Source organism: Equus caballus, chromosome 15 (genome assembly GCF_041296265.1).
Source record: "Equus caballus isolate H_3958 breed thoroughbred chromosome 15, TB-T2T, whole genome shotgun sequence".
NCBI classification, from domain to species: Eukaryota; Metazoa; Chordata; class Mammalia; order Perissodactyla; family Equidae; genus Equus; species Equus caballus.
Window position 1 is genome coordinate 32,676,021 of NC_091698.1, and position 24,396 is coordinate 32,700,416.

Genomic DNA, 24,396 nt, shown 5'->3' on the forward strand with positions numbered 1-24,396 from the left:
TACGAAACCCGCTGAGAATTTACATGTGATGTGGAGCATGCAGGTGTTTTTCAGAAACTCAGTTTAACTTTGTTGTTTACCTTTATCCCTGAGTATAATCCACCCCACAAGAACTTTAAAGGATTATTTCAAAAAATCAGCTCTATCAAGTTTTCTTGGCTAAGATCTAGTGCCCATTTTGTGCAAAACTAACCTATCATCCAGACCAAAACAGTCCTGAAGAAAACTAAAGCACTTCTAACAACAGATCTCCTAACAATGTGTGAGGCAACTATTTTTAAAGAGCACCATGACAGCGAAGAAAAAGAGGAATCCAGCCAGGAAATAAGCCTCTTCAATGCTCAGTCCTGATTAACTTTTATCCTGCAATTTGATTCTGCAAGAATTGAGATGTCAACAAGTTTGGTAGTTACCATCCAAGCTTCAAAACAGAGGGCAAGCCAAGTGAAATGCCTGTGCCAACCAAGTACGGGGCAAAGTCAGCAGCGGGGAATCGAGGGCTCTCAGCATCAACACCTTTACAACACGATGGATTCCAGTCCCGTCTAGAGTGATCACTGAGCTGATCACGGCCTTTCCTTACCCTGCCTGTGAGGCTTTCTGGACAGTTCACCACTCATCAGACAGACTGTGAAGACTACAGAGTGGAGAGGATGCAGAGGAAATTCAGGCTACCCACTTAACCGCTTGTCAGCTTCCATGACTACAGGTTTGACTAATAAAAACTTGGGGATAATTTGTGACTTTCATTCAGCTGTTTTGAACAATCCTCAATTAACAAATAAATATGATGTCTTGTTTGACAAAGGTCTATGGAATAAAACTGACGTCAGGCTCTCTCAGAAATAAAGGAAATATTTACTTGCTCTTTGGTTCAAGATTTCTTGAGTGAACTCCACCCCTCATCAAAGACCCAATATAAACGGGATGAGCAAAATTGCTTCCTATTCTACGGCAGAACTACTGCAAATTCTATAAAAAAGACAAAGAGTCAAAATGGCACCATACTGTTTTATTTCAACTTTCAAACAATATAAAGAGGTGACAACTTCTGATGCCAAGTCATGCAAGTAATAATAAAAGGAATGGAAAAAATATTAACAAAAAGACAATCATTAAAAAGTATTTCACATTTCACAGCAGTGCTTTGGCAGTACTGGCAAGTATTTCTGGGCAACTGCTTCCGACAGAGGTCTGAATGAACCCCCTGATCTTAGCAGAAGAACCACCAGATTTTCTCCCTGACAGTTTACACTGGGTCACTACACACCACACTGCACCACTCACCAGACTTTTGTAAACCTCATCTTAAAATACGTAACCAGGTATTGTGCGTGATCACAACGAAAACTAAAAACTAAACAGAGTGTGGTAGAAAAGTAAACTAATGTTTCCAGTAAGGCATCAGGGAATCACTGCCGGCCGGGCCCTTCATTTTACCAGTTTAAAGAAAAGGTTTGATTTACATTTCTCAGCAAACCCAATATTCAGAAGCTTAACCAGCAGGCTCAAGTTAAAAGTTTAAAAGACAGTCCCCTTCTTTTTTTTTTTTTTTTGGTAAATGTTTCATATAAAACATGAAATCAAGTTCTACATTATAAAAAAAACTGAGTATTTTTAATAGTAAAAATATATATGTTTATATTTCTTTTTTTAAAAAGACATTTAATAACAATACTTCAAAAGACGGGATTGAATCCAACCCTCGACCCTGCCAGCTGTCCGCCTGGCAGATCCATTAAGGCAAGGGCCCCTGGAGAGGCATGTGCACCTCGACTGTGGGCTGGAGGCTCAAGGTGAACACACTCCACTCCTACAGGGTCAACAGAAAGGCTTCTCCCTCATGTTCACTGAGCCGTCCTGCATGCCAAAGTAAACTCTCTCAGCCATGTTGATGAATAGGCCTGTATCCACCACGCCTGCAGGACAAAGCACAGAAAGAAGCATTAAGTTTCAGATTCCCAAGACAGGACAACAATCAAAGATCAGTAGGAGCAACTACCATTAGCAGCAGTGAACAAAATGACAAATATAAAGCCCTTTCCTCTCACATGACAATGAAGAGATTATGATTATTTTTATTTCTTCTTACAATCCTCTTCTCCTCTTCTATCTTGGCTTTCTTTCCATACCCAAACATGGAAAGCTCTGTCCTGCCTCAGGACCTTTGCTCATGCTATTTCCTTTGCTGGACTAGGCATCTTTGAGCCCTTCAAGGGGCTGGTTCTTCTCTGTGCTTCAGATATCAGATGACATCTTTTCAGAGAGGCGTTCCATGACTACTCTAAGCAATTCCTACTCCCAGTTATTTTCAGTCACACTATCCACCTTAAATGTGTTCCCCACAGAGCGCAAGAAAATATTTGCAATGTATATACCCAACAAAGGACCCACATCAAAATATATAAACAACTCTCCAAACCAGTAAGACAATCTAGTAGAAAAATGGGCAAAAGATTTAAAGAGGTACTTCACAAAAATGGCTATACAAAATGGCCAATAAACACAAAAAATGTTGCTCAAATTAATCAGTCAAAAGCGAATGCAAATTAAACCTACGAGATACCACTACACACTCACTAGGATGAGTATAATAAAATTAGACTAAGATGCAGACACTTCCACACATTCGGAGCAACAGTAATTGGCAAAACCACTTTGGAAGATGTTTGTTAGTACATCTTCTAAAGCTAAACACACTCTTACCTAATGATCCAGCAATTCTATTCCTAGGTATGTATGCAACTGTTAGACATACACAGAATAATCAAAATACATGTATAAGAATGTTCACAGCAGCACTTTCCTAATAGGCTAAAAACTGGAAACACCCAAATGCCCATCAAGGGTAGAATGGATACTACAAACATTTTTTTTTTCATAAACACAAATACAATGGAATAGTATTCAGCAGTGAGAATTAACTACAACTGTAAGCAATCTTTACCGAAAATATCTATATATATGCACATACTATAACGAGATAATACAGTTCAACTATCAGAAAAAAAGTTTGATGGACCTAGTGTGTAGGGAAAGCAGCACCTGCATATGCTGCTAATGGGAGGATGAACTGGTGCAATCCATGGAGGGCAATTAGCCACCATCTAGTAAAATCAGATACATCATCCTTTGATCTAGTAATTCTTGTCTAGCAAAGGACTGGAAACAAAAACCCACTAGTGGGGATCTGGTTAAGTAAATTATGTGATAGCCATAAAATGGAATGCCATGCAGTTATTTCAAAAAGAAGAATGAGGAAGCTCTTTTGTGAACCATTATGTAATAATCTCCAAGACAGAAAAACATAGGAAGCAAAACACCTGTCAAGTGTGCTCCACTTGTGTAAAAAAGGATGGGGCGGGGGGAGGTCGGTTTGTGTTTATGAAAGACCAACTCAAGGACACACAGTTGTGGTAACACTGGCTGCCTCCAGACAGGGAAAAGGTGGCGAGGCGGAAAGAAGAGACTTTTCACTATTTATTCTTGTAATTTTGAACAATGTAAATTACAAAGGATAAATAAATTTAAAACTTCCAAAGACAGCCCCCAATACATAAATAATCTATTGGCAATGTGAAGCCACTAGCTAGAGAAAAGAGCTGCTGAGACATAAAGGTCCCTGGCACCACACTGTGCTGACACTAGTGGAGCCTCCCAAAGACAAGCAAAGTGGCCAAAGCCCATCCTTTTCAAAAATTCTGTAACAAAAGGTGACAGCTCCCACTTGATCCAAAAAGAAGTCAAACCAGGTTCAGAAAAGGCTTCAAAGAAAGAGCAGAGACAAATGGCAGAAGTCTAAGCTCTGAGCTTGGAGCAACATCTCTTCAGGTTACTGAGATGCTGCAAGTGACTGCACCATGCTCCCCACCCTCTACCCGCAAAATAGTGGAAAGGGCAGAGGTGGCTCCATGTGACCACAGGGGAAAGAAGCCCACTAGCTTTGACCCTTCAATAGAACCTCTCTGTTCTGGGTGTCACCCAAGGGAACATCCAAAGGAGTGACCAGCCATGCAGCAGTCCAGCTGTCCTCTAAATGTCCTCACACAAACATGTGTGTGTGGAACATAGGCAGGATGACAGGGACAGACAGGGAAACTTGCCCTGCTTCTCCCTTGATCTTGGTCCAGCAGCAAGTATTATAATGAACCAAATGGGGAAGAGAAAGACAACAAGCCACATTGATGATCTTGGTGGCAGTGTACTACAGGATTTAATATCTAGCCTCTTTTTTCACTTTCCTCACTTTAGGTTCCTAATAAAATTCTGAACTTCTCTAGGATCTGGCCTCGACTTACTGAGGTGGAGAGCAAAGTACGGGAGAAATTTCCTCACAAAGGACATCTCAATGTCTCAACAAGTCAAGAAAGGTCTGAGCCGGAGCAACAGAGCTACCTAGTGGGCACGGCAAGAAATCCACCCACGGAAGAACAGTGCCAACACTGGTGAGCTGTTTCCTCTGAGGTCCCCTGGGTTTGTCTGCATTATCATTAGGGGCAAATTCTCCATATTACTAACAGTGACCTCTACATCTTCTCTTCCTCCTGCCTTCTGGCTCTTTAGTTCTTCCACCAAAAAGGTAACACTAAGTGAGAAAATAAATATAATTCAACTCATCTTTTTTACTTAATAAATCTGGTAAAAGATTGTCAATAGAAGACTAAAATAGCAGACTAAATAAAGCTTGGAAGAATTAGCTCTTCATTACATGGCATATATTCACACCATTTTCATTCCCAAATAGCATGGATAACTTAGAATCTAGCATATTTAACTAATGGTGAAGATAGTATCCTTCGTATCCTTTTTTCCTAGGAATTTATTCAGTCAACAAACACTCCCTTGTGTGCCAGGCACCATTTTAACTCATTTAATCTTCCCAACAACCTTGTGAGGTAGGTACTAGAATTAGCTTTTTTTACAGAGGAAGAAACTGAGGCACAGAGATGTTAACTAACTGCTCAAAATTCACACTGATAGAGCAAGCCTGGGTTAGGATCCTTACCCAGGCGCTCTGCCCCAGAATCCACTCTTAGCCACTGCAATCTGCTAAACTGACCGTATCTGCCTCATTAGCCAGTTCTGGCCCATTCCATGTCACAGAATATTCCCAGACCAATATCATAAGACTAGTATCTCCCATATCTTCCTCCTCTTTTTAATCCCCTCGTATGATCCCTCAATACCTCCTCTGGCCTGGCCTCATAATTCACCTCCACACTGCCCACCCAGCCTTTACCCTAGATCCCAGGCACAAGGTGCAGTGAGGCTCTCCACTGCTCCAAATGTTCACATCAGACAACCCTCCTCGACCTGGCACTCGAGGAAGTAAGGACTAAAAGCTGAGAGTCTAGAGGCAGATAATCCAGGGCTCCCATCTTGGCATTGCAGCCCTTGGGCAAATTGTTTAACCTTCCTCCACCGATGCCTTCCTCTGCAACGATCTCACCAAAACGCAGAATCAAATGAGACATTTGTTTTTTTTAATTTTAGTTTTGTGGGGTTTTTTTTCCTTTTTCTCCCCAAAGCCCCCCAGTACATAGTTGTATATTCTTCGTTGTGGGTTCTTCTAGCTGTGGCATGTGGGACGCTGCCTCAGCGTGGTTTGATGAGCAGTGCCATGTCTGCACCCAGGATGCGAACCAACGAAACACTGGGCCGCCTGCAGCGGAATGCACGAACTTAACCACTCGGCCACGGGGCCAGCCCCCCAAATGAGACATTTTTAAACACTTAGCATAGTGTCTAGATCACGCTATGTGAAAGCATAGGTCAAAAGCCACCTCTTCTCCACAGAACTTCCCTACATACCCCAAAAAGGAAGCAACTATGCACACTCTAGACTCTCGGTATTCCCCAGCAGAATTTAGCACATTCCATCTTATTTGGAGGCATGGCTTCTACACAACTGCCCACAGCTTCCCCAAGTTTACATCAGCTCTCCTTGATGGAGAGTTGGAGTAGAGGCAGACTCCACATTCTATAGATGGGAGCATTCCCTGTAACGTGTGGCACAGCATCTTGCCTGTGGTACGTATCTAACGAGTATGGGTGAACTGAGTCATTTTTCCCCACTGCTTAAGGAGCGAGCCCATAAAAACCAAAGAGGCTGCAGTCAAGCTCCTGGAAGGAAAGGCTCTACACAGAGAGGGTGGGGTTATTTCAAGGCAAGCCCCCTCTTACACTCCATTACCTCCAGGTCTATCCCAACTGAGATGGGTTGTGAAATGCGCAACCAACAAAGTTGCTAGGTAAGCAATAACTATTCCTGGGGGAAAAAGGCAAAGCATGAAGTTAGAAACCCCAAACATGGTATAAAGGAAATTCCTCTTTCCAACCAAGTCTCACAGAGCCCATGTCCATTGTGCCTCCTGCGGCCAGAGGCTGGGGACAGTTATGAAGTGCATAGGTGTCTATGCTCAGTGAACGCCATTCACATTACCTGGGATCATTTTGATAGCTGTGTTCACTTCACTCCATTTGTGTACCCGGTCAAACTTCCAGTCCAGGATAAAATTCCCATTATCTGTCACCACAGGACCCTAGAAGATAATTTTCCACATTTACAGAGGATGTGAATACAGGTAGGCAGAGAGAGGCAGAAAAATACAGATGATAACCAAAGATAAGCATCTTAATTAACCCACTACAACCAGTACTCCCACCTCGTGCTTTCTAGAAGGCAGAGCTATGAAGCAGTACTGAGCAGGAGCTCTGGAGTCAAAATTTGAGTCTTGAGGGGCCAGCCCAGTGGCACAGCAGTTAAGTTCGCACATTCTGCTTCAGTGCCCCGGGGTTTGTGGGTTCAGATCCCAGGTGTGCACCTACGTACTGCTGTTCAAGCTATGCTGTGGCAAGTGCCCCACATTAAAAGTAGAGGAACATGGGCATGGATGTTAGCTCAGGGCCAGTCTTCCTCAGCAAAAAGAGGAGGACTGGCGGCAGAAGTTAGCTCAGGGCTAATCTTCCTCAAAAATAATTAATTAATTTAATTTTAAAAAATTTGAGTCCTGAAGCCACATAGGTATAGATCTCCGAGAAGCCATTAAGCTCAGTGAGCCTCAGATTCCTCAACTGTAAAAAGGGATAATGATACATACTTCCTAGGACAGCTTATGTATAAACCACACGGGTAAGCACTTACCAGAGTGAGGCCTCACAGTAACGGCTCAACAATTCTTAGCTATTATTTGAGTGAAAAACTATAGCAAGAGAACAGGCTACCGACACGACATAACGTTCTCACAGCTTCACATTAAGTACCACCAGTAATGCAAAATAAGAATGCTATTGCACCCATCACTTCCCCATGACCAGGCCGTCCCTTCAAAAAGACAGGAAGCAGAGACAGGTTCTGAGGTCAAACACGCAGGAGGCAGTTTTAGTTAATTAACCCAGAATTCCTGAACAGCTGTGGGCACTAGACGGCGTTTAGGACAAGTGTTGACAGAACACTACAGTCAAAGTCCTCCCTGCAGACGGGAGGAGAAGAAGTGGGAGGTCAGGTAAGAACGCCACAAAGGCAGGTGCTGGAGTAATCCCAGCTGTGAGAGAGACCCTCCGACGATCTACAAAGGAAGCCAGAGTCAGCGCTCTGTACAAGCACTCTGATTAGGAGTGATTTTTAAAAAGTCACGAAAACCCCAGGAAGAAAACATATCAAAATAAAAATTCATCAGGGCAGAGTTACAGATAATTTGTTTTCTTTTCTATAGCTTCCAAACTTTATAGTTATGTCTCTAACTACAGTTAGTTTTTGGATTTTTACTTTTGCTTGTTTATTTAAGCCTAAGAGGAAAATAAAAAAAGTTCTGTGCAACCCACTTTAGCAGCTGAAGAGAAACAGTTGGACTATATTTCTGGAGTGTATTCCTGGGGAGGGGTTCATATCCCCCAAGAAATTCTACTTCTTGTCACATTTAACCACAGAATGAGAAAAGAGGAGGAAAAAAGAAAATTACATCATGAAACCTGAAAAATTTTCTGCCCCAGGAGGGCTTCCCAAGCCTGTTTTTAGCAGCTGTCAATCAGGGTGGTCCAGGCCTCACGTACAAAAGTCAGATCACCTCAGGAGGGTCAGACCCCAAGGGACAAAGAGAAAGAATCATTCCTCAATTTGTACAGAGGATATGCACTGCATTAAGTATAGTCTTATCTACATGAGTTTGAATATAGAAACCAATAAAGCCAGCACTCTAAAAATAAACCAATAAACTGATTAAAAATAAATAAATGAAAGCTGACCACTCAGTCTAGGCACAGAGGACCTAACTGAAGCAGAAAGGAAGACAGCACGCTGAGACGCTGGAATGCCCTCCTGAAAGCTTCCTGGCCACTTACTGCCTTGTTGATGGCCATTCGAAGTTCAATCGTGCCCCCAAACTTCCGGGTCACAGCTCGGCTCACTGGGACGTAGGCCATTGGGATGACCTCAATGGGGATTCCCTTGTGCCATTGATCCCCAAGGTTCTTTGAATCTTTCCTGGAAAGAAAGAGTCAAAAAGCACAATAAATATAAATAAGCTCAATGGTACAAATAAACAGCAAATCAGGCATGGGGTTAATTATATGGTGAGAGGGCAAAGGAAGCGAGCAGAGACAAGTATACAGGGCTTCACACATATTGGCTATGTGTTACTATTTAAGAAAAGAGGTATTTGAAGTAAATATGACAAAAATGTTAAAATTAGATATGACTGGCTTGTGGTTATACAAGTGTTTATTATTTATGTTCTTCCTACAGCTCCAATCCTTCCTAAGTAAATACATTTTTTTTTTTAATTAACATGCTCAGCACAAGTGCCTTCCACCAGACTCCTTAAAAGAGAATCTGAGAGCCTGGTCAAGCCTTGTCCACAACGCAAGTCACGTGTGACCCCAGAAGAAGCAGGGCATGCTGAGTCACTGTCAGTGGGCAGGGCTTGCCCTGTTTCCTCTGAGGCTCCCTGCAAGGATCAAATGAGTGCTATATGAGGACGTGCTCTGTTAACAAGGGTGACAAGCTGCTTCCTCCTCCTTGCAACGGACACATGAAATAGCGATCTCTATCTTCAGCATGAAAGTTGAACATAACCCTCCAAGACACTGCCCTACCATCAGTCTCAGAAAGTCAGACAGTCCCTCTATTTCCTCCTCTGTAACATGGGGATGAGGCCTGGGTCTGATCTACCTCCTTAGTGGACAGTTCAGAACACTGAACACTGTACCTGAAATCAGCAATCACAATGAAGCGACTGGCATAGCCAGCCACAATTTTCTCCTGGGTCAGGCAGCCTCTGGGGACAGGAAGAAGCAAATGAACACAGGAATAAGACAAAAACTCAATTTGGGAACTAAGGTCAGATACAGGAAACCACTCAATTCTGGCGCTTAAAGAGAAATCTCATTTTTAATTCTTAAAAGAACATCCCCGACTTCATCATGCTGTGCAATGGACTGAACTGTGCCCCACACCCACGCAAAAAAAATCATATGTTGAAACCCTGACCCCCAATGTGACTGTATTCGGAAGATGAGGTCTCTAAGGAATTACAATTAAATTAGGCCATAAGGGTGGGGCCCTGGTCTGACAGGATTAGAGTTCTTCTAAGAAGAGACTCTAGAGAGCTCGCTTACTCTCTCCGCCATGTGAGGATACAGTGAAAAGGCAGCCAAGAGCCTCCAAACTGTGAGAAATAAGTTTTTGTTGTTGAAGGCACCCAGTTTACGGTATTTTGTTAGGGCAGCCCGAGCTCAGACATGCTGCTTCTAGTAGTAAATGGACTATGGAAACATTAGCCTGTGTCTGGGAGAAACGGTTCCCAGTCAGGCCGGGCATAACCCCATCTAAGATCCATCTGATAGGAAGCACTGTGCTCAGGGAGAAGTCATCTGAGCACGGCGTGAACAGAAAGGTCTATAACTTGAGAAGTAAGGAAAAGCTTTGAACAACCTGCTCTATCCACACTTGACAGTCAGGATGATGAAGTGGAGAAAGCACAGTGAGATTTTAAACAAATTTTGCATCGTTCCATGCTCTGCTTGATTACAAGAACCAGGAGAACAGGACTTTACCTTCTTCAACTCACCATTCCCTACCCCCTAAATCAACACTTAACAAACACCCAGTAAACGTTCTCCAAATGAATGAATAAATATATCATCAACTGCTAACAGAGGTAAGGGCAGCTTTGAAGCAAAGATCACACACTGGTGCCCAGAGACCTAATAATCTACTCCAATAATATGTTTCGTTTAGCCTGTACAGTTTTTAAAGTTTGAATCAGCAGAAGAATGTAGACACAGAAAACCCATTAAGATGAATAATTTCACTGAAGAGGCCCAGGTTCCTAGTCACCAGATTGCTACTAATGAGCAGAAATGCAAAGTTGGCTCCATGGCCATATGCTATCAAAATCCTAGTAGAAAGACAGACTCACATACACCACAGTGGCAATTTGCTTATTCTGTATTCCACTTGGCTTTGCTAAGGATTAACTGGCAGATACTCTTTAGCAAGAAAGTCCTCACCACACTCACCCACCGCCCTTGATGAGATTGAGGTCAGCATCTACTTCATCAGCACCATCAATGGCAAGGTCGATCTGTGTTGGGGGAAAGAAAAGATACAAAAACTACTAACAGCCTTATGAAGGGAGGCTCTGAGAAAAGTTTGAACATGCAATAGCCCATTGAATCCTTGGCAGCCTTATTAGCTAGGTCAAGTTAGTCCCATTTAACCAATCAAGGAACTGAGGCTCTGAGAGGTTAAACTGTTCCACTAGGGTCACCAGCAAACCTACAACATTACACTCCCTTTTCTCACTGAAGGGCTTCTTTGTGGACGAGCTGGAATTATTGAGAGCATGCAATCTCAACATTAGTGACATAACCCCCAAGTACAGAAATAGATATACAGTATATCCGTGGTATTAAAAATTCAATTAAGGGAATAATAATAGAAAAAAGGCTGAGAAACACTGATTCAGAAGTCTACATACTAACGTAGCAAAAAACACAGGCAATTTCAAGCAGACAGAAAAGACCCAGTGAAGAGTTAAAGTTGACACACACGTGACATGATCTGGAATTGGAAATTATCTCAGGCACCCCTATTACAATCCCACCAAAGCATCTGTCTGGGTTTGCACACTCCCTCTATTAGAAAGCTCCACCACCAGCCCCAAACGTGGTCGAGGGGCTAATGAAAGAAGCTATGTATTTCCCATCACTCCCGGTATCCTGCATGGACAATGTGGGAGCTTCAAGTACAGTTTTTTAAAACAGCAGGGGGGCCAGCCCAGTAGTGTGGCGGTTAAGTATGCACATTCCACTTCGGCGGCCCGGGGTTTGCCGGTTTGGATCCCGGGTGCAGACCTATGTACCGCTTGTCAAGCCATGCTGTGGCATTCGTCCCACATATAAAAAAATAGAGGAAGATGGGCACACATGTTAGCTCAGGGCCAATCTTCCTCAGCAAAAAGAAGAGGATTGGCAGGAGATGTTAACTCAGGGCTAATCTTCCTCAAAAAATAAACTTTAGGGTGGGGCCGGCCCATGGCAGAGTGGTTCCTGCACTCCCCTTCAGAGGTCCAGGGTTCTTGCATTTGGATCCCAGGCACAGACCTGCACACACCACTCATCAGGCCATGCTGTGGCAGCGTCCCATGTCCCACATACAAAACAGAGGAAGACTGCCACAGATGTTAGCTCAGCAACAATCTTCCTCAAGCAAAAAGAGGAAGACTGGAACAGATGTTAGCTCAGGGCCAGCCTTCCTAACCAAAAATAAATAAATTAAATAAATAAATAGATGGGTAAACCAATCTCAGGGTGCAAATTCAGTTCAGGTTGCAGTTAGAAGTTACCTGGCGTGGCTGGCGTGACACAGGTATAAAGCCCACAACACTTCAGCAGGGCACTCCTGCTTCCATACTTTTACAGACCTGCCCTTTGTCTGAAGTTATGGCCTGCAACGCTCCTCCCCGACCCTGCACTAACCCCAGGGCCGGGCTGGGGTTACACCAACTCTTCTGGGGCCTGGAAGGCTGCAACTATATCTGTCTGGGTTACAGGCCCATCTTCAGCCCAATTCACTTCCTCACAACATTGAACAGCTGATTCAGCTTATGCCCTGGCTCTCCCACAGAAATCTCCCAATGAGTGCTTACCACGGTTCTTCCTTAACCCCTGAGGTCTGTATATACCATGATGACTAGGTTACCAGATCACTATCAGGCCTCACCCCACAGGCCGCCATCACCCTGTCCCACTCTCCCAATCCAGCCTGGCCCCTCCCCTTTCCCCACTCCACACCAACACATTCCGCTCACTTGCTCCTAATTTCCCCAGCTAATCTGGGCACTGTCCACATATGCCCACGGCTGCCTGGAATTACTCCCGGGGCTTCCATCTACCCCGCTCGGGAATGGTCTCTTGCCCTGGCCTTCACAGCTCTGCTCAAACTTTACCTCTTCCCACAAAACCCTTCTAAACAGCACTGCTCTATAGCCAGAATCACCTGAATTCAAATTCTGGCTCTGCCACTTACAAAAAGCATGGCCTGAAGGAGCCGGCCCCGTGGCTGAGTGGTTAAGTTCGCACACTCCACTGTAGGCAGCCCAGTATTTTGTCAGTTCGAATCCTGGGCACGGACATGGCACCGCTCATCAAGCCACGGTGAGGCGGCATCCCACATGCCACAACTAGAAGGACCATAACTAAGAACATACAACTATGTACCGGGGGGCTTTGGAGAGAAAAAGGAAAAAAATAAAATCTTTAAAAAAAAAAGCATGGCCTAAGGCAAATGCTTTGTCCTCTCTGTGCCTTTTTCATATTTGTAAAAGGGGACAATGATGTACCCACCCTCAAGACTACGGAAGATTAAGTAGTTTATTACAGGTACAGCACTGAGCACCATACCTAGTATACAGTAAGGGCTCAGTAAATGCTGGCTGTAAGCATGCTGCTCACCCTTATCAATTCAATTTCCTCCGGATTTGCCTGTGTGTTTAACTGTCTTTACCATAAAACCCAATTTCAACCTGCTTTCAAAATGTCCATGGCTGCCTCAGATGATTACTTCTTATCTCCCCTTAGAGGTAAGCTCCATGGGCCGGCTCGCTCTTATACCTCTGTACAAGAACTGCAGGAAGTCCTGGGTCCAGCCTTGGACTTGACAAATCCCCCTTCACAACACTCTTACTGAGCCCTCACAGTTAAACCACAGAGAATGTACTGAAAACTAAGGAGCTCTCCACTTGTGACCTCAGCCAGGATTCATACTCAAGGTCCCAGGAGAAAAGCTAGTATGACTAACCGACCTTTCTCCTAGACTCGACGAGATATCCAGAGACCAAGAACAAGTGACAGCCACGGAAAAGGAGACAGAAAGAGACAACAGCCTGACTCTCTCTTACCTCTGGGTGTCGGTCCAGGTCACTGAGAGTTAAGCCGTATTGCAGGATGAGCTGACGGGCCTGCAGAGGACAGGAAAAAGCACCCATAATCATTTACTCGGAGCACATGGCAAAGATTCTCAGAATTGACTTAAGTGTCCAACACTGAATCCTGATCAAGGTTCCCTCCCAACTGCCAACCTGGCCCACCAAGAGATAGGAGATCTAGCCCCAAGAATGGCAAAACTAAGTTAATTCATCCTGGGAGCTGGAGCCTTGAAATGACTGCAGCCCTGGCCAACAGCTTAACTGCAACCTCACGAGAGAGCTGAAGCCAGAACCACCCAGCTAAACCACTCCAGATTCCTGACTCTTGGAAACTATGAGATAATAAATATTTGTTGTTTTAAGCTGCTAAGTTTGGGGGTAATTTGTTCCATAGCAACAGATATCTAATAGAGATGATGTTAGACAAATGATACGAACTGCATATAGTTCAGTGTGAATATCACGCAAATAAAAGTGTGTGACATTTTATGATTTCCACTGACTTTAAAAGCATCTCCTCAGGACAGCAGGATTTCAAAGGCAAAACAGGCAATGTAAAACTACTCATTTTCTAGCATGAAGCAGGAATCATGATATTGTTTTCAGTCCCCTGGGTGCCCACCCACCTTGTTCAGAGTCCCCAAGAGATTTAAGTTCAAGGAAGCTCTGACAGCATGCGCTCTCCTACCTCCCTATCCTGTCTACCTGGAATCCGTCCACCCCCTACTTTGACAAGCTGGGGCACACACCCGCATAGAAAGAACCTAGCAGCCCCTCAAACACTCTCTCCCTTCACCAGAGCTACCTGCAGCCTGCCAGCACTGAGCCTCCAGGATTGGGAGGCTTTCCTAAGACCCAGCTGTCCAAAACTAAGTCCACAAAATCACAGGAGAACCAGCCACCCTCAGTTCCAACCTTTAACCTCAGTTCACAGTATCGCCTTGACGAATCCAAAGAGATTATACACATAGCCTTCCCCAGCATGGCGAGATGAGGGACGGCGGCTGTCTCTATCTGGGCACCTCTCTTCCCTCCCTTCCTTAACTCTACTCTTCCTTACCTTTCCTCATATTTAACTGGCCCCACTGCTTTCCTCCACCAGCCCTACTATTTTATGATGAAAGAGCACTAGACATGGACTCAAACTACTGTACATGCATTACTAACACAACACTGACTGCCCTTCAGCCTCAGTCTTTTTACCTATAAACGGAGATAATACACCTTGAGGATAGAGACTATGTGGTCATCTCTACATACCCCATGGTGCCTAATACAAGATACACTGAAATATTCACTCAGTGAAAAATCAATGCATCTAAAACCACACTTCCAAGGAGCAGTGCCCAGTCAATAAACCCCCTCCTGCTCCTGGCTCTCTCACCTAGAACCACCCCGGTGCACAGTCCAAAGCCACACCTCCATGTCCTCAGGGACCAGGAGATTCAGCAGGAACTGCCAAGACGCAGAATGGAAAACAGGACATACCTGGAAGGACGTGGGAATACAGACGAGGTTCAGATTCTCTTGTTTCACTCTTTCAGCTGTGGAGACAAAAGCTGTGTTGGTGGCTTTTCATTCTCCTCCCTTTACTTGTCATGTCATGTGCACACTTGCTCAAATCCAACAGAAAAGAAAGGCCAACCCCCCCCCACCACCACCACCAACAGCTGTCTTTCATTGTGTGTCTACACCCTTGGTGAAAAGGTTGGTGAGCAACGTCACATGTCACAAGATAGGGACACTAGAAAGTCTAAGAAGGTTAAGTACTAACCACAGAAAGAGCAGTGTGTTTGCTATTAGTATGTGCCTGGCAATATTCAAAGAACTTCGTACATGTGAACTCTTTTAATCCTAACAACCCACAGATAAGTTACAGTTATTATCCTCATTTTACAGATGAGGAAACTGAGGCACAGAGAGGTAAAGTAACTGAGTAGTTACACAGCTCACAAGTCGCAGAGCTGGGATATGATCCCAGGCAGTCCAGCTCCACAGTCTTAACTACGTTCCTATATTGGCTTTTACAGGGAAAAGGCGAGAACTCAACTTTTACATTTAGTAAAAAATATAATCATTCGTAGACCCCAGAAAGCAGTTAAAGGGTGTCTATTTATTCATTTTGGATTTGTACCTTTCAGGAAAACTTGATTTAAAAAAAAACAGTCTTAAGGAAAAAACCGTCTTATTAAAATTTCAAGTCTTTTTAATCATTGATCTGGATCGTGGGAGGTTTAGATGTCACTATTATGAAATCTACAGTAACTCTTGCACTTAAAACTCTCCACACACTCAGTGCTAAGGTAAAAGGTGAGCAACACTAAAGCCCCTGTAGGGCCAATGAGAAGGCTTCCAGAAGCCACCACAACCACTTCTTAAAGACAAAGCGTTCCTGGACTGTCTCCTGAGCACTGCCCCTTGGCACCTAGAAGAATCGATCAGCATTCAGGCAAGCCTCTCCTCTGGGTTTTGTTCTTACAAACAAGAGCAGGGCAGTAAAACCTGTTGAGCAGCCACAAGGGCTAACAATTCCTGAGCCTTTCCTCAGCACGGAGACACCCTAATCAGAAGGAAGCCAGCACCTGCAGGAACCAGCCAGCAAGTGCAGGCGCCTCACATCCACTCCAGGGTCACGGACAGGGCAAGCCTGGCTGGCCTTGATTTGTTTGCCTGAGGAACCCACAGGCATCAGACACCTTGCCTCAGGGTCCTTGCAGGCACACTCAAGACCACTGATGATTAAAATTCTGTGGAGACCTCATCCTAAGTCAGCTCCGCCCCTCCAGCTGAGCAGAGTAAACAAACCCAGGGTATCCCCAAAAGTTAGTTAGACAGGTCCAAGAACCCCTCTCTCAGAGAAGAGCAGAAACACTCAACTGACCTCAGGCAGGCAGTCCCGCTCCCCAGCTCCCTGCTGCTGGAGCCGAGCTAGGCAGGTGCCAAACCTGTGCCCCACTTCCCCTCCTCCTCTACTTTCCCACCCCCATCATGCCACACAAAACGCCCAGTAGACAGCCCAAGAACATACCTATTCGTTGCACAGCATGGACAATTGTAGAACCACTTCCAATTCCCAGTACTTGGTTATTCTGCCAAAAAAGGGAGGAACAATCAAAACTTACTAATGTCATATTTTACTCCCTCTTCATCCCACTTTCTCAAACTGTAAAATTATTATTAACGGCAATTCGCCAACATGGGTGCAAGGTAGGTACTGTGCCCATTTCACAGAAACATAATTACTAAAGCTCAAAGCTGTCCTTTATCCTAGCGCCCTACGGTAATTTATCAGCACGGTCCTCCTTTCATCTCTGACACTGACATCACCATTTTCTCCTGTTAAAAGATAAACGGAGGCATATCAAAAATTTTAAGAGTTTATTTGAGCAAAAACTGATTTGAATTGGGGACCATCCAACCTGGCAGACAGAAAGAAGTTCCTAGGGGCTATACAAAATGAAAGACATTTATAGCCAGAAGGGAGTAGGAAGGACAGCATAGGAGGCAAAAAAGCGGGTTGGTTATTGTAAGGTTACTTTCCTTTAGGGGATGGCCGGGGTCTATCAGGCAGATTACCTAACTAGTGCCCATCAGGCAATTCCTGTTTGAATGGTTTAAGATTCCATTTCTGGGAGAGCCAAAATTGTAATTCAGTCTCGGTTTGGTGATATGCGGTTTAGCAGAAGTGACTCCATTTTAGGCCTGTTGTCTTGTTTATAACACTCTCTACATCCTATCAGACAAAAGGCTTGGCTTACTCACAACACAAAGCAACTTAAGTTGGCCTCGTAAAAATGGCCTGCAGATGAGCACTGAAAGATTCCTGGCCAACTCCAGGAGGGTGATCAGAAAGGAAAGGCCCTAAGAGAAAATACAACAGATTCTAGCTGCACCCTAAGAGCAGAAAGCAGAGGTTTCTGGCTTCAGTGCCTTTTCACACAAGCTTAACATCTAGAGGCAGGAGACTGACCACAGGCACCTTCAAGTTGGTGGCATCAGAGGGAACCTAAGAGACACATCAAGCCCACCATCGAGAGCTCCCCTAAAATCAGTGGAAGAGGGGAAGGTCTGATGGAACCTCAAAACAGCAATTCACATCATCTGTCTAGTTGATGCCAAGGGGTCCTCATTTTGTACAAGCCTGCCTCAGAGAATATGGGAAGAAGGCAACGACTTAGGAACATGAGAACTAGTCTTCATCCACAATAGGAAGGATTCGTAAGAGATGTAGAGCACTTCCTGAGTACAAAGGACAAGAAACAGGCATCACACTACCGAGCCTGCCGTCTTAAGAAAGGGGGAAGGTACCTATCAGCAGACTAAGGGCGGAGTAGGGGCCCAGCGAGGTCAGTTAGACCACAAACAGTAAAACAAGGTCAGGGTAGGAACAATCAGGAACTAATGTGGAGCTCAGTTCCTAAGCAACTCTCTGGAAGCAATCTCCCACAAAACAGCTAAAAACCAAAGCAGCAGCTACCATTAAGCACCTACCAAGAAGATTTATAAATGTTAATACAAATCAGGGGCCAGCCCCATGGCCGAGTGGTTAAGTCCACGTACTGGAGTACTTCAGCAGCCCAGGGTTTCGCCAGTTTGGATTCTGTGCATGGACATAGCACTGCTCATCAAGCCTTGCTGAGGTAGCGTCCCACATAGCACAACCAGAAGGATCTACAACTAGAATATACAACTAGGTACTGGGGGGCTTTTGGGAGAAGAAGAAGAAAAAAAAAGGAGATTGGCAACAGTTGTTAGCTCAGGTGCCAATCTTTAAAATGTTAATGCAAAGCAAATCTCACAACCACCCCCTGTGACCTTAAGACCCATTATCCTCCCTTTAGAAATGAATTCAACAATGTAAGGAAAAATTTAAGACTTAGAAATGAGCAAAAGAGAGGCCAGCCCTGTGGCCGAGGGGTTAAGTTCTCGAGCTGGGCTTCAACAACCCAGGGTTTCGCCATTTGGATCATGGGCATGGACCTAGCACAGCTCATCAGGCCATGCTGAGGCGGCATCCCACATAGCACAACCATAAGGACGTACAGCTAGACTATACAACTACGTACAGGGGGGCTTTGGGGAGAAGAAAAAAAAAGAGGAAGATTGGCAACAGAGGTTAACTCAGGGCCAATCTTTAAAAGAATAAAATAAATAAATAAATAAATAAATAAAAAGGAAATGAGCAAAAGAGATTATTGGACACCCTTTCAATGGAATTGAAAGAGTATTATCTTCAGGTATTATCTGACCCTACAGGAGTGTGGGTCTTTGCCTTGGACTAGGCAGCTTTACAACTCTAGATAAGTGTTAACAAAGCAAATAATTCTTGTCCATAGAAATGCAAATTAATTGTGAGATCCAACTGGTTAATAACCTATAGATAGGTCTTGTAAATTTATTTTAACATTTCTTGAATGCATATAAATCTATGGCTCTTTGGTTTTTCCTGTGAACAGGCTGTAACATCTTTTCCAGTTCCCTCATTAATTTAATGAGTTACATAAAATCTTTGATATGCTTATTTTATATCTGAATAAGTATCACTATTTTACCTTTTTTAAAAAAATTATCTTTTAACGATATCCATTATTCCCCCTACACAACCTCACTTTGAAGATACAACTTCAGGAAGTTCAATTAGCTGAAACATCATTTTATTTCAAATTTCTTAGAGTTCCAGCAACTGATTAACAACTAACTCATTTGGCAAGGGGAAGCCCATAGTGAAACTTTCTTTGTAGGAGGAAGAAAAGTCTTAGAGGCCCCTCAGGACAAACTGAGGGCTACAGCCAACATTCCTCACACCCCACAGGACAAAGGACACAAGAATACACAAGGCCAGCCCCTGGTCCCCATATGGTCCTTCTCAAAGTGAGACTCTATCTCAAAGTAGAAAAGATTGGAAAGAATGACTCACAGGTGAAGGGAGTTACAAAAAGGAACAAATCAAATGCTAATGTCCCCAATTCTAGCTGGGCCTCTTCTACCTACAGAGAGGCCTTTACCCATCAACCTCTGTGTTTGCGACCTGACAGAAATCACCTTTACTAGCTCATAGTTCCAAAGTCACCAAATACACCAAGGGGCACTCAGAGCAGAGCTCAGGTTAAGTCAAGATTCCATCTGCAATGATGACCTCAAGAAGGCAACACATCCAATGGTCGTTTGGCTTCCTGGGCAACAGCAGTCTTCAAGACGAGTAAACAGCACATCACAACAGAAAAACATTCAAAATAGCTGAATTTCTGAACACGTAAAAATTTTCAAGTAATGAAAAAATGTCTTGACTTATTAATGCCTAGCTAGGTAGACTTGACCTGACTTTCACACCTGACCTAAAGCTGACAGCTCTAATTACAGAATCATTCAACCGCCAGATTCCTCATTACCATGCTCTGCCATAGACTCACGTCACCCAGGAGGCAGGTGGCACACCGATGAACCTGGATGAGTCAGACAAGCTCTGTGCAAGGCTCTTCCTTGGCTCTTGGAGAAGGCCAAGAACTGCAGGAGCCTGCCAGGCCCAAAGCTCTTCAACCATGTGGTCCTGCTACCTTGGAATCGACTGACTGGCCCAGGAACCAGTGTTCTAGCCAAAGCCAAACAGAGGTGGCCAAAGGCTGCTTGTGCGCAACAGCAAAAGGCTGCCAAGCAGGCAGCTGCCAAGCCCCTTCTAATGGGCAATACTAAACCATATGTTGTATGTGCAACATCAGAACTTCCCTCTCCTTCTCCAATGGGGTAACCTTGGAAATATGTTTTCTGCTGACCAACTGGAACCACTGCCCACCAACTTCTTCAAAGCTAAGCCAGTCAAAACACAAAGCCCAGGCTCCGAAGAGAACAAAGGGGCTACAGACCTTCAGGAGAGCATGGCCCTGCATGGCGACCCATCCTGGGTGGCTACTCCCAGAAACAGGCAGACCTGAGTCCAGGGTGGCTACCCAAAGGATTCAGCTGAGAACTCTCCAAGTTCTCCATCCGCCCAGACATGGAAGTGGTCACCACACTGGAATACCAATAGGCTAAGGAACTGGAAACCTGACACCCCAGAGATTCTAAGCAAAGGACCACCAATAACTCCACAACCTCCATATTTGCATCCATACTCCACACAATTCAATGAAGATTTACCGGCAGGCCCCACTGTGACCAACACTGAGTGAAGATAAGGTTTACTACCCTCTAGGAGCTTACCCTTTAGGGGGATGGCAGAAACAAACACACAGATGACTAGGACATAAGACACCAACATAAGGCACCTAAGAGGTATAAAGTGCTACAGAAGCAAAGAGGAGAACTCTTCCTTCCCTTAGGAGGCTAAGGAAAAACTGAAAGGAGGAAATGGCCCGTGAACCAAACCCTAAAGGACACACACAATTTTAAGAGGCAAACGCAGAGGACAAGAAAGAGCATTCTAGGTCGAGGGCGGTGATGTTAAAACACACACTATATGCCAGCAATCTCACTTTTCCAATGTTCTGGAACATGGGAGAGAAGAGAGCATAGAAGGAAACAAGACTCTGGCCTTAAGGACAAGAACCAGAGCCTCTTATCTGTTAGCCCCTCCACCGAGCTCAGTACCTAGCTTGCAACAGATGCTCCAGATGATGTTACACAAAGGTTAGAATGAGGCCACCGGAGGGCCACTGCGACAAGAGCAGATGAGAGCTTCAGAAGATAATAATACATCAGTTGGGAGGTTCGCAGAGGGGACAGGATAAGCAGAGCTGCAATCCTCTGGCCATGCGGAGAGCCTAAACCAGGAAAGTTGTCAGGTCAAAGGGAAAGGTCAACTCTAAGAACACTCCAAAGGACTTGGTATACAACCTACCTGGATAAACTCACACAAATGAGTAAACTATTTCAAGACACGAAGTGCTAAAGAAAAACAGCCTTAGATGGGGCAAAGGATACCCCCCGGGGAGGGCAGCTAAGCCTTGCCAATTAGGCACATAACTACGCTCAAGAAACGTGTGGACTTGAATTAGTCATCCTGTTTGCAGGGTATCGAGGACCTGACTCTCCTCCTCTTGGCCACCACACCAACTTCCTGACACATACTAAGCACTCAATAAACACCTGGCAAACAAATGAATAAATCAATGTCAAAGAGCAGAAAACACAAAATTCAAGTAGTATTGGCATATCAGGAAAGAAGTTTGGTAGGAAAAGTGGGTACAACTAAGACTGGGGGGAGGTGCCCCCAAAAGGCCAGTAGACATCTCCCCAGGATGACCTCATAACTTCATGGAATAATGCGGCTGGAATCCAGTGTTTTAGGGCTCTAGCCTGAGGTGGGGGCTTGCAGATTTCTATTTAACCAAATACATAACCATAAAACGAAGGTCAGGGAGACGTGCCACCAAATATTAACGTAAATAGATTAATAGGAAAACTAACTTATAGGGATTTTCTAACTGTATAGATTTCATTTACCTATTAGCTATTTGCTTTATCGAGGCATTTTGAAATTTCAGCTTATTGTCCCAATTTTACAGCTGAGGTACTGAATCCCAAAAGTAGAGCCAGATCACACGTTTCACATTATCTCTGTGAATTCCCATAGAAAATCCTATTGCTAACCAGATTTGGAACAAGTTACACCAGAAGAGGGCAGCTGTGGAACTGGTGGAAGGGCACTGGAACAGGAGTTGGGGCACTGGAACAAGAGTCACTTGGTTTGGGTTCTGGAAGATCCTTGGCCATTCCTTCTACAGAACACGCTGTGCCACAGGTTGCCACACCGGCCCCTCCCACTTAACCAGGCTGTCTGAGGATCAAACATCATCTATCTATGCAAAATTGTAGTACACTAAAGCATTATCCAATGTTAAGAACTATCATTAGAGGAAAAAAGGGAGTCTGATAACACTTTCTAAGAAGTAAAAAAGAAAGACAAAAAGCCAGTAAAGCCAAGGAAACTCCACCCAAGGGCAGAGATACTCCACTGGCTCCCGAAGTACTGTAATTAAGATAATTAACTTGATTGGTGATAGGAAATCCACTCAGGTTAAAAGACTCCACAAACAGCACCACACCCGCCGCTTGACAAACAAGTGGGGCCACGACGTCACCGAGTAACAGCTAAACATCTCTGCACCGCGACCTTAAACAACAACATCCTCCAGACTTCAAGTGTCCACCCGGCCCGTCAAAGGGAGTAGGTTTAAAGCCCTTTGGCTCTGTCTCTCCTTCCCTCTGGTGATTACACTCAGAAGCCGGCGCGCGCCAAAGGACAACTTCCTTAGAATGAAATTTCAAAGCAATTTTCAAACCAGCTCTCCACTCACTTCCCAGGACACTGAAGAGAAGGGAAGACCTCTCGGCAGCTCCAGAACTCATCATTTTCCATTTGTCGATAAGGAAGCCACACGGCAGTCCCTCCCAGTCCCATTCCAAACATGAGACCCAGGCTCCACTTTGTAAACTGTTATCCAGCCAGAGAAGTCTTAGGTAGCTCAACCTTTAAGGGACTCGCCCCCAACCGATTCCATACCTAAAAGGTCTTTAAGAAGCTGGGAAGAAACGGGTCTAAAGCGGGGTAAGGTGCGCACTCTCCCCCCTCTCAGGCAGCCCCGGCCCTGCCAGCAACGAGTCGCGCCCGGCAGTGCTCAGAGAGCGCAATATGAGCCTATCACGGCGAGCATAGACGCCCCACGCCCTGAGCTGCTCACCCTCACGTGGTTCTCCACGGCCGCGCGGCCCGCCAGCTTCTTGGCCTCCTCGGCCTTAGACATCGTGGAGGGGGCCGGGCACACGCTATGAGCGTCCCGGCCACTGGTGTTTGTGTTGCCAGCGCCGCCGCGGGTCCCGAACTGCGCGGGCCCCAGCAGCTGCACGTGGGAGCCCGGGACGCCCCAACCGTTCCCGCCTCCGCCAGAAGCCGCGCCCCCGGCCCGCCCGGGGAGCGGGGCCAGGACCCGCCCGTAGAGGGTGCTGAAGGGCCCCGGGCGCTGCATCCCGACGCCTCGCTCCAGCCTCCGCCACGGACCCGCCCCCGGTTCGTCCGGAAGTCTGGTCGCTCACGTACACAAAGCTGTTCCGCACCCACTGCTGCGCGGGACTTGCTGGGAAATGTAGTTCTATGGCTTCGGTAACCCGAAGCCGCTTCCCAGCCTGAACTACCAGCCCCACAATGCTCCGCGACCGGGTGCGCAAATTGCCGGCGGCCGGCTTTAGCGAATCAGCCTGTATGGCCCCAGTCGCCGCGGTTCAGTGAACCTTAGGAGTTTTTTGTCTGAGAAGTGGGTGTTAGACCTGACCCTGTTTTTCGCAGCAGTAAGAACGTGGCAGTGGACAAGACTTCAAGGCGGTCACTCTTCTGGAGACGTCCTTTTGGGAGTGACTTCTCCGCGGGCTCTGGCGCCCGCTGAAGTCCACTTTAAGACCCCAACAGGCCCAGGACTGCAAATTTAGAACATCTGCCCTAGATGTTCTGCGCTCGGCAGTATTGGGTGGCGTGCTTCGTCCGTATAGAGCTTGGACCCGAGCATAAGTGTTCTCTGCAGAGACCCCGCAATCCTTGTTGACTAACAAGGGCTTTAACTGGACTTAACAACTTTCTCTTTACTTCTCTACTTGTAAAGTGCCTTACTGTAGGGAATAGGAAGGGGCAGAGAATTATTGTCCCCATTTTACAGGCGAGAAAGCTAATGCTGACCCCAGCCATACCGACTCCTTGGAGGTCCTTAAAGAGCACGTAGCCTTTGTGCTTTTCGTCCATGTTGGTGGAATCCCTTCTGTCTGCCTATGAACTCATCTCCTTCAAACACTGCAAGCCTTCTCCGTCTTGTGTGTGCAAGGCACCAGTATAGGCCGCTGTCATCGCTCTCACCTGAGTTCTCTTTGCTGCGTCCCATGAAGCTGTCAGCCTCTGGACCTCCGCCTTAGTCTGCAGGAGGAGAAGTTGTTTGAGGTGGTATTTGAATCCAAGGTTTTAGGCAGAATTTGGAAATTAGTACAAAGT

The 24,396-nt window shown here is 45.3% G+C and overlaps 1 protein-coding gene across 2 annotated transcripts; it reads right to left on the reverse strand.

Moving 5' to 3' along the window:
• Positions 1 to 991: 991 nt before the first annotated feature.
• Positions 992 to 23,516, reverse strand: RPIA (ribose 5-phosphate isomerase A). Of its 2 annotated transcripts, XM_001497468.7 has the most exons (9): positions 23,105 to 23,516; positions 16,456 to 16,516; positions 14,916 to 14,971; positions 13,401 to 13,460; positions 10,519 to 10,583; positions 9,207 to 9,275; positions 8,341 to 8,482; positions 6,443 to 6,542; positions 992 to 1,919 (listed from the first exon to the last, which is right to left on the reverse strand). In XM_001497468.7, the coding sequence occupies exons 1-9, from the start codon at positions 23,387 to 23,389 to the stop codon at positions 1,822 to 1,824; spliced, it is 936 nt and encodes a 311-aa protein (XP_001497518.4). In that variant the 5' UTR covers positions 23,390 to 23,516; the 3' UTR covers positions 992 to 1,821. The 2 variants fall into 2 exon arrangements, with proteins under 2 accessions (XP_001497518.4, XP_023474524.1); XM_023618756.2 differs by lacking the exon at positions 9,207 to 9,275.
• Between the last annotated feature and the right edge of the window lie 880 nt (positions 23,517 to 24,396).

Coding starts and splice junctions, on each gene's coding strand:
- RPIA (XM_001497468.7), bottom strand. CDS start 23,389: ATGCAGCGCCCGGGGCCCTTCAGCACCCTCTACGGGCGGGTCCTGGCC. Junction 10,584..13,400: donor ACCTGGACCGACACCCAGAG/GTAAGAGAGAGT, acceptor CCCCCAACACAG/ATCGACCTTGCCATTGATGG. Junction 8,483..9,206: donor ATTGTGATTGCTGATTTCAG/GTACAGTGTTCA, acceptor CTTTCTTTCCAG/GAAAGATTCAAAGAACCTTG.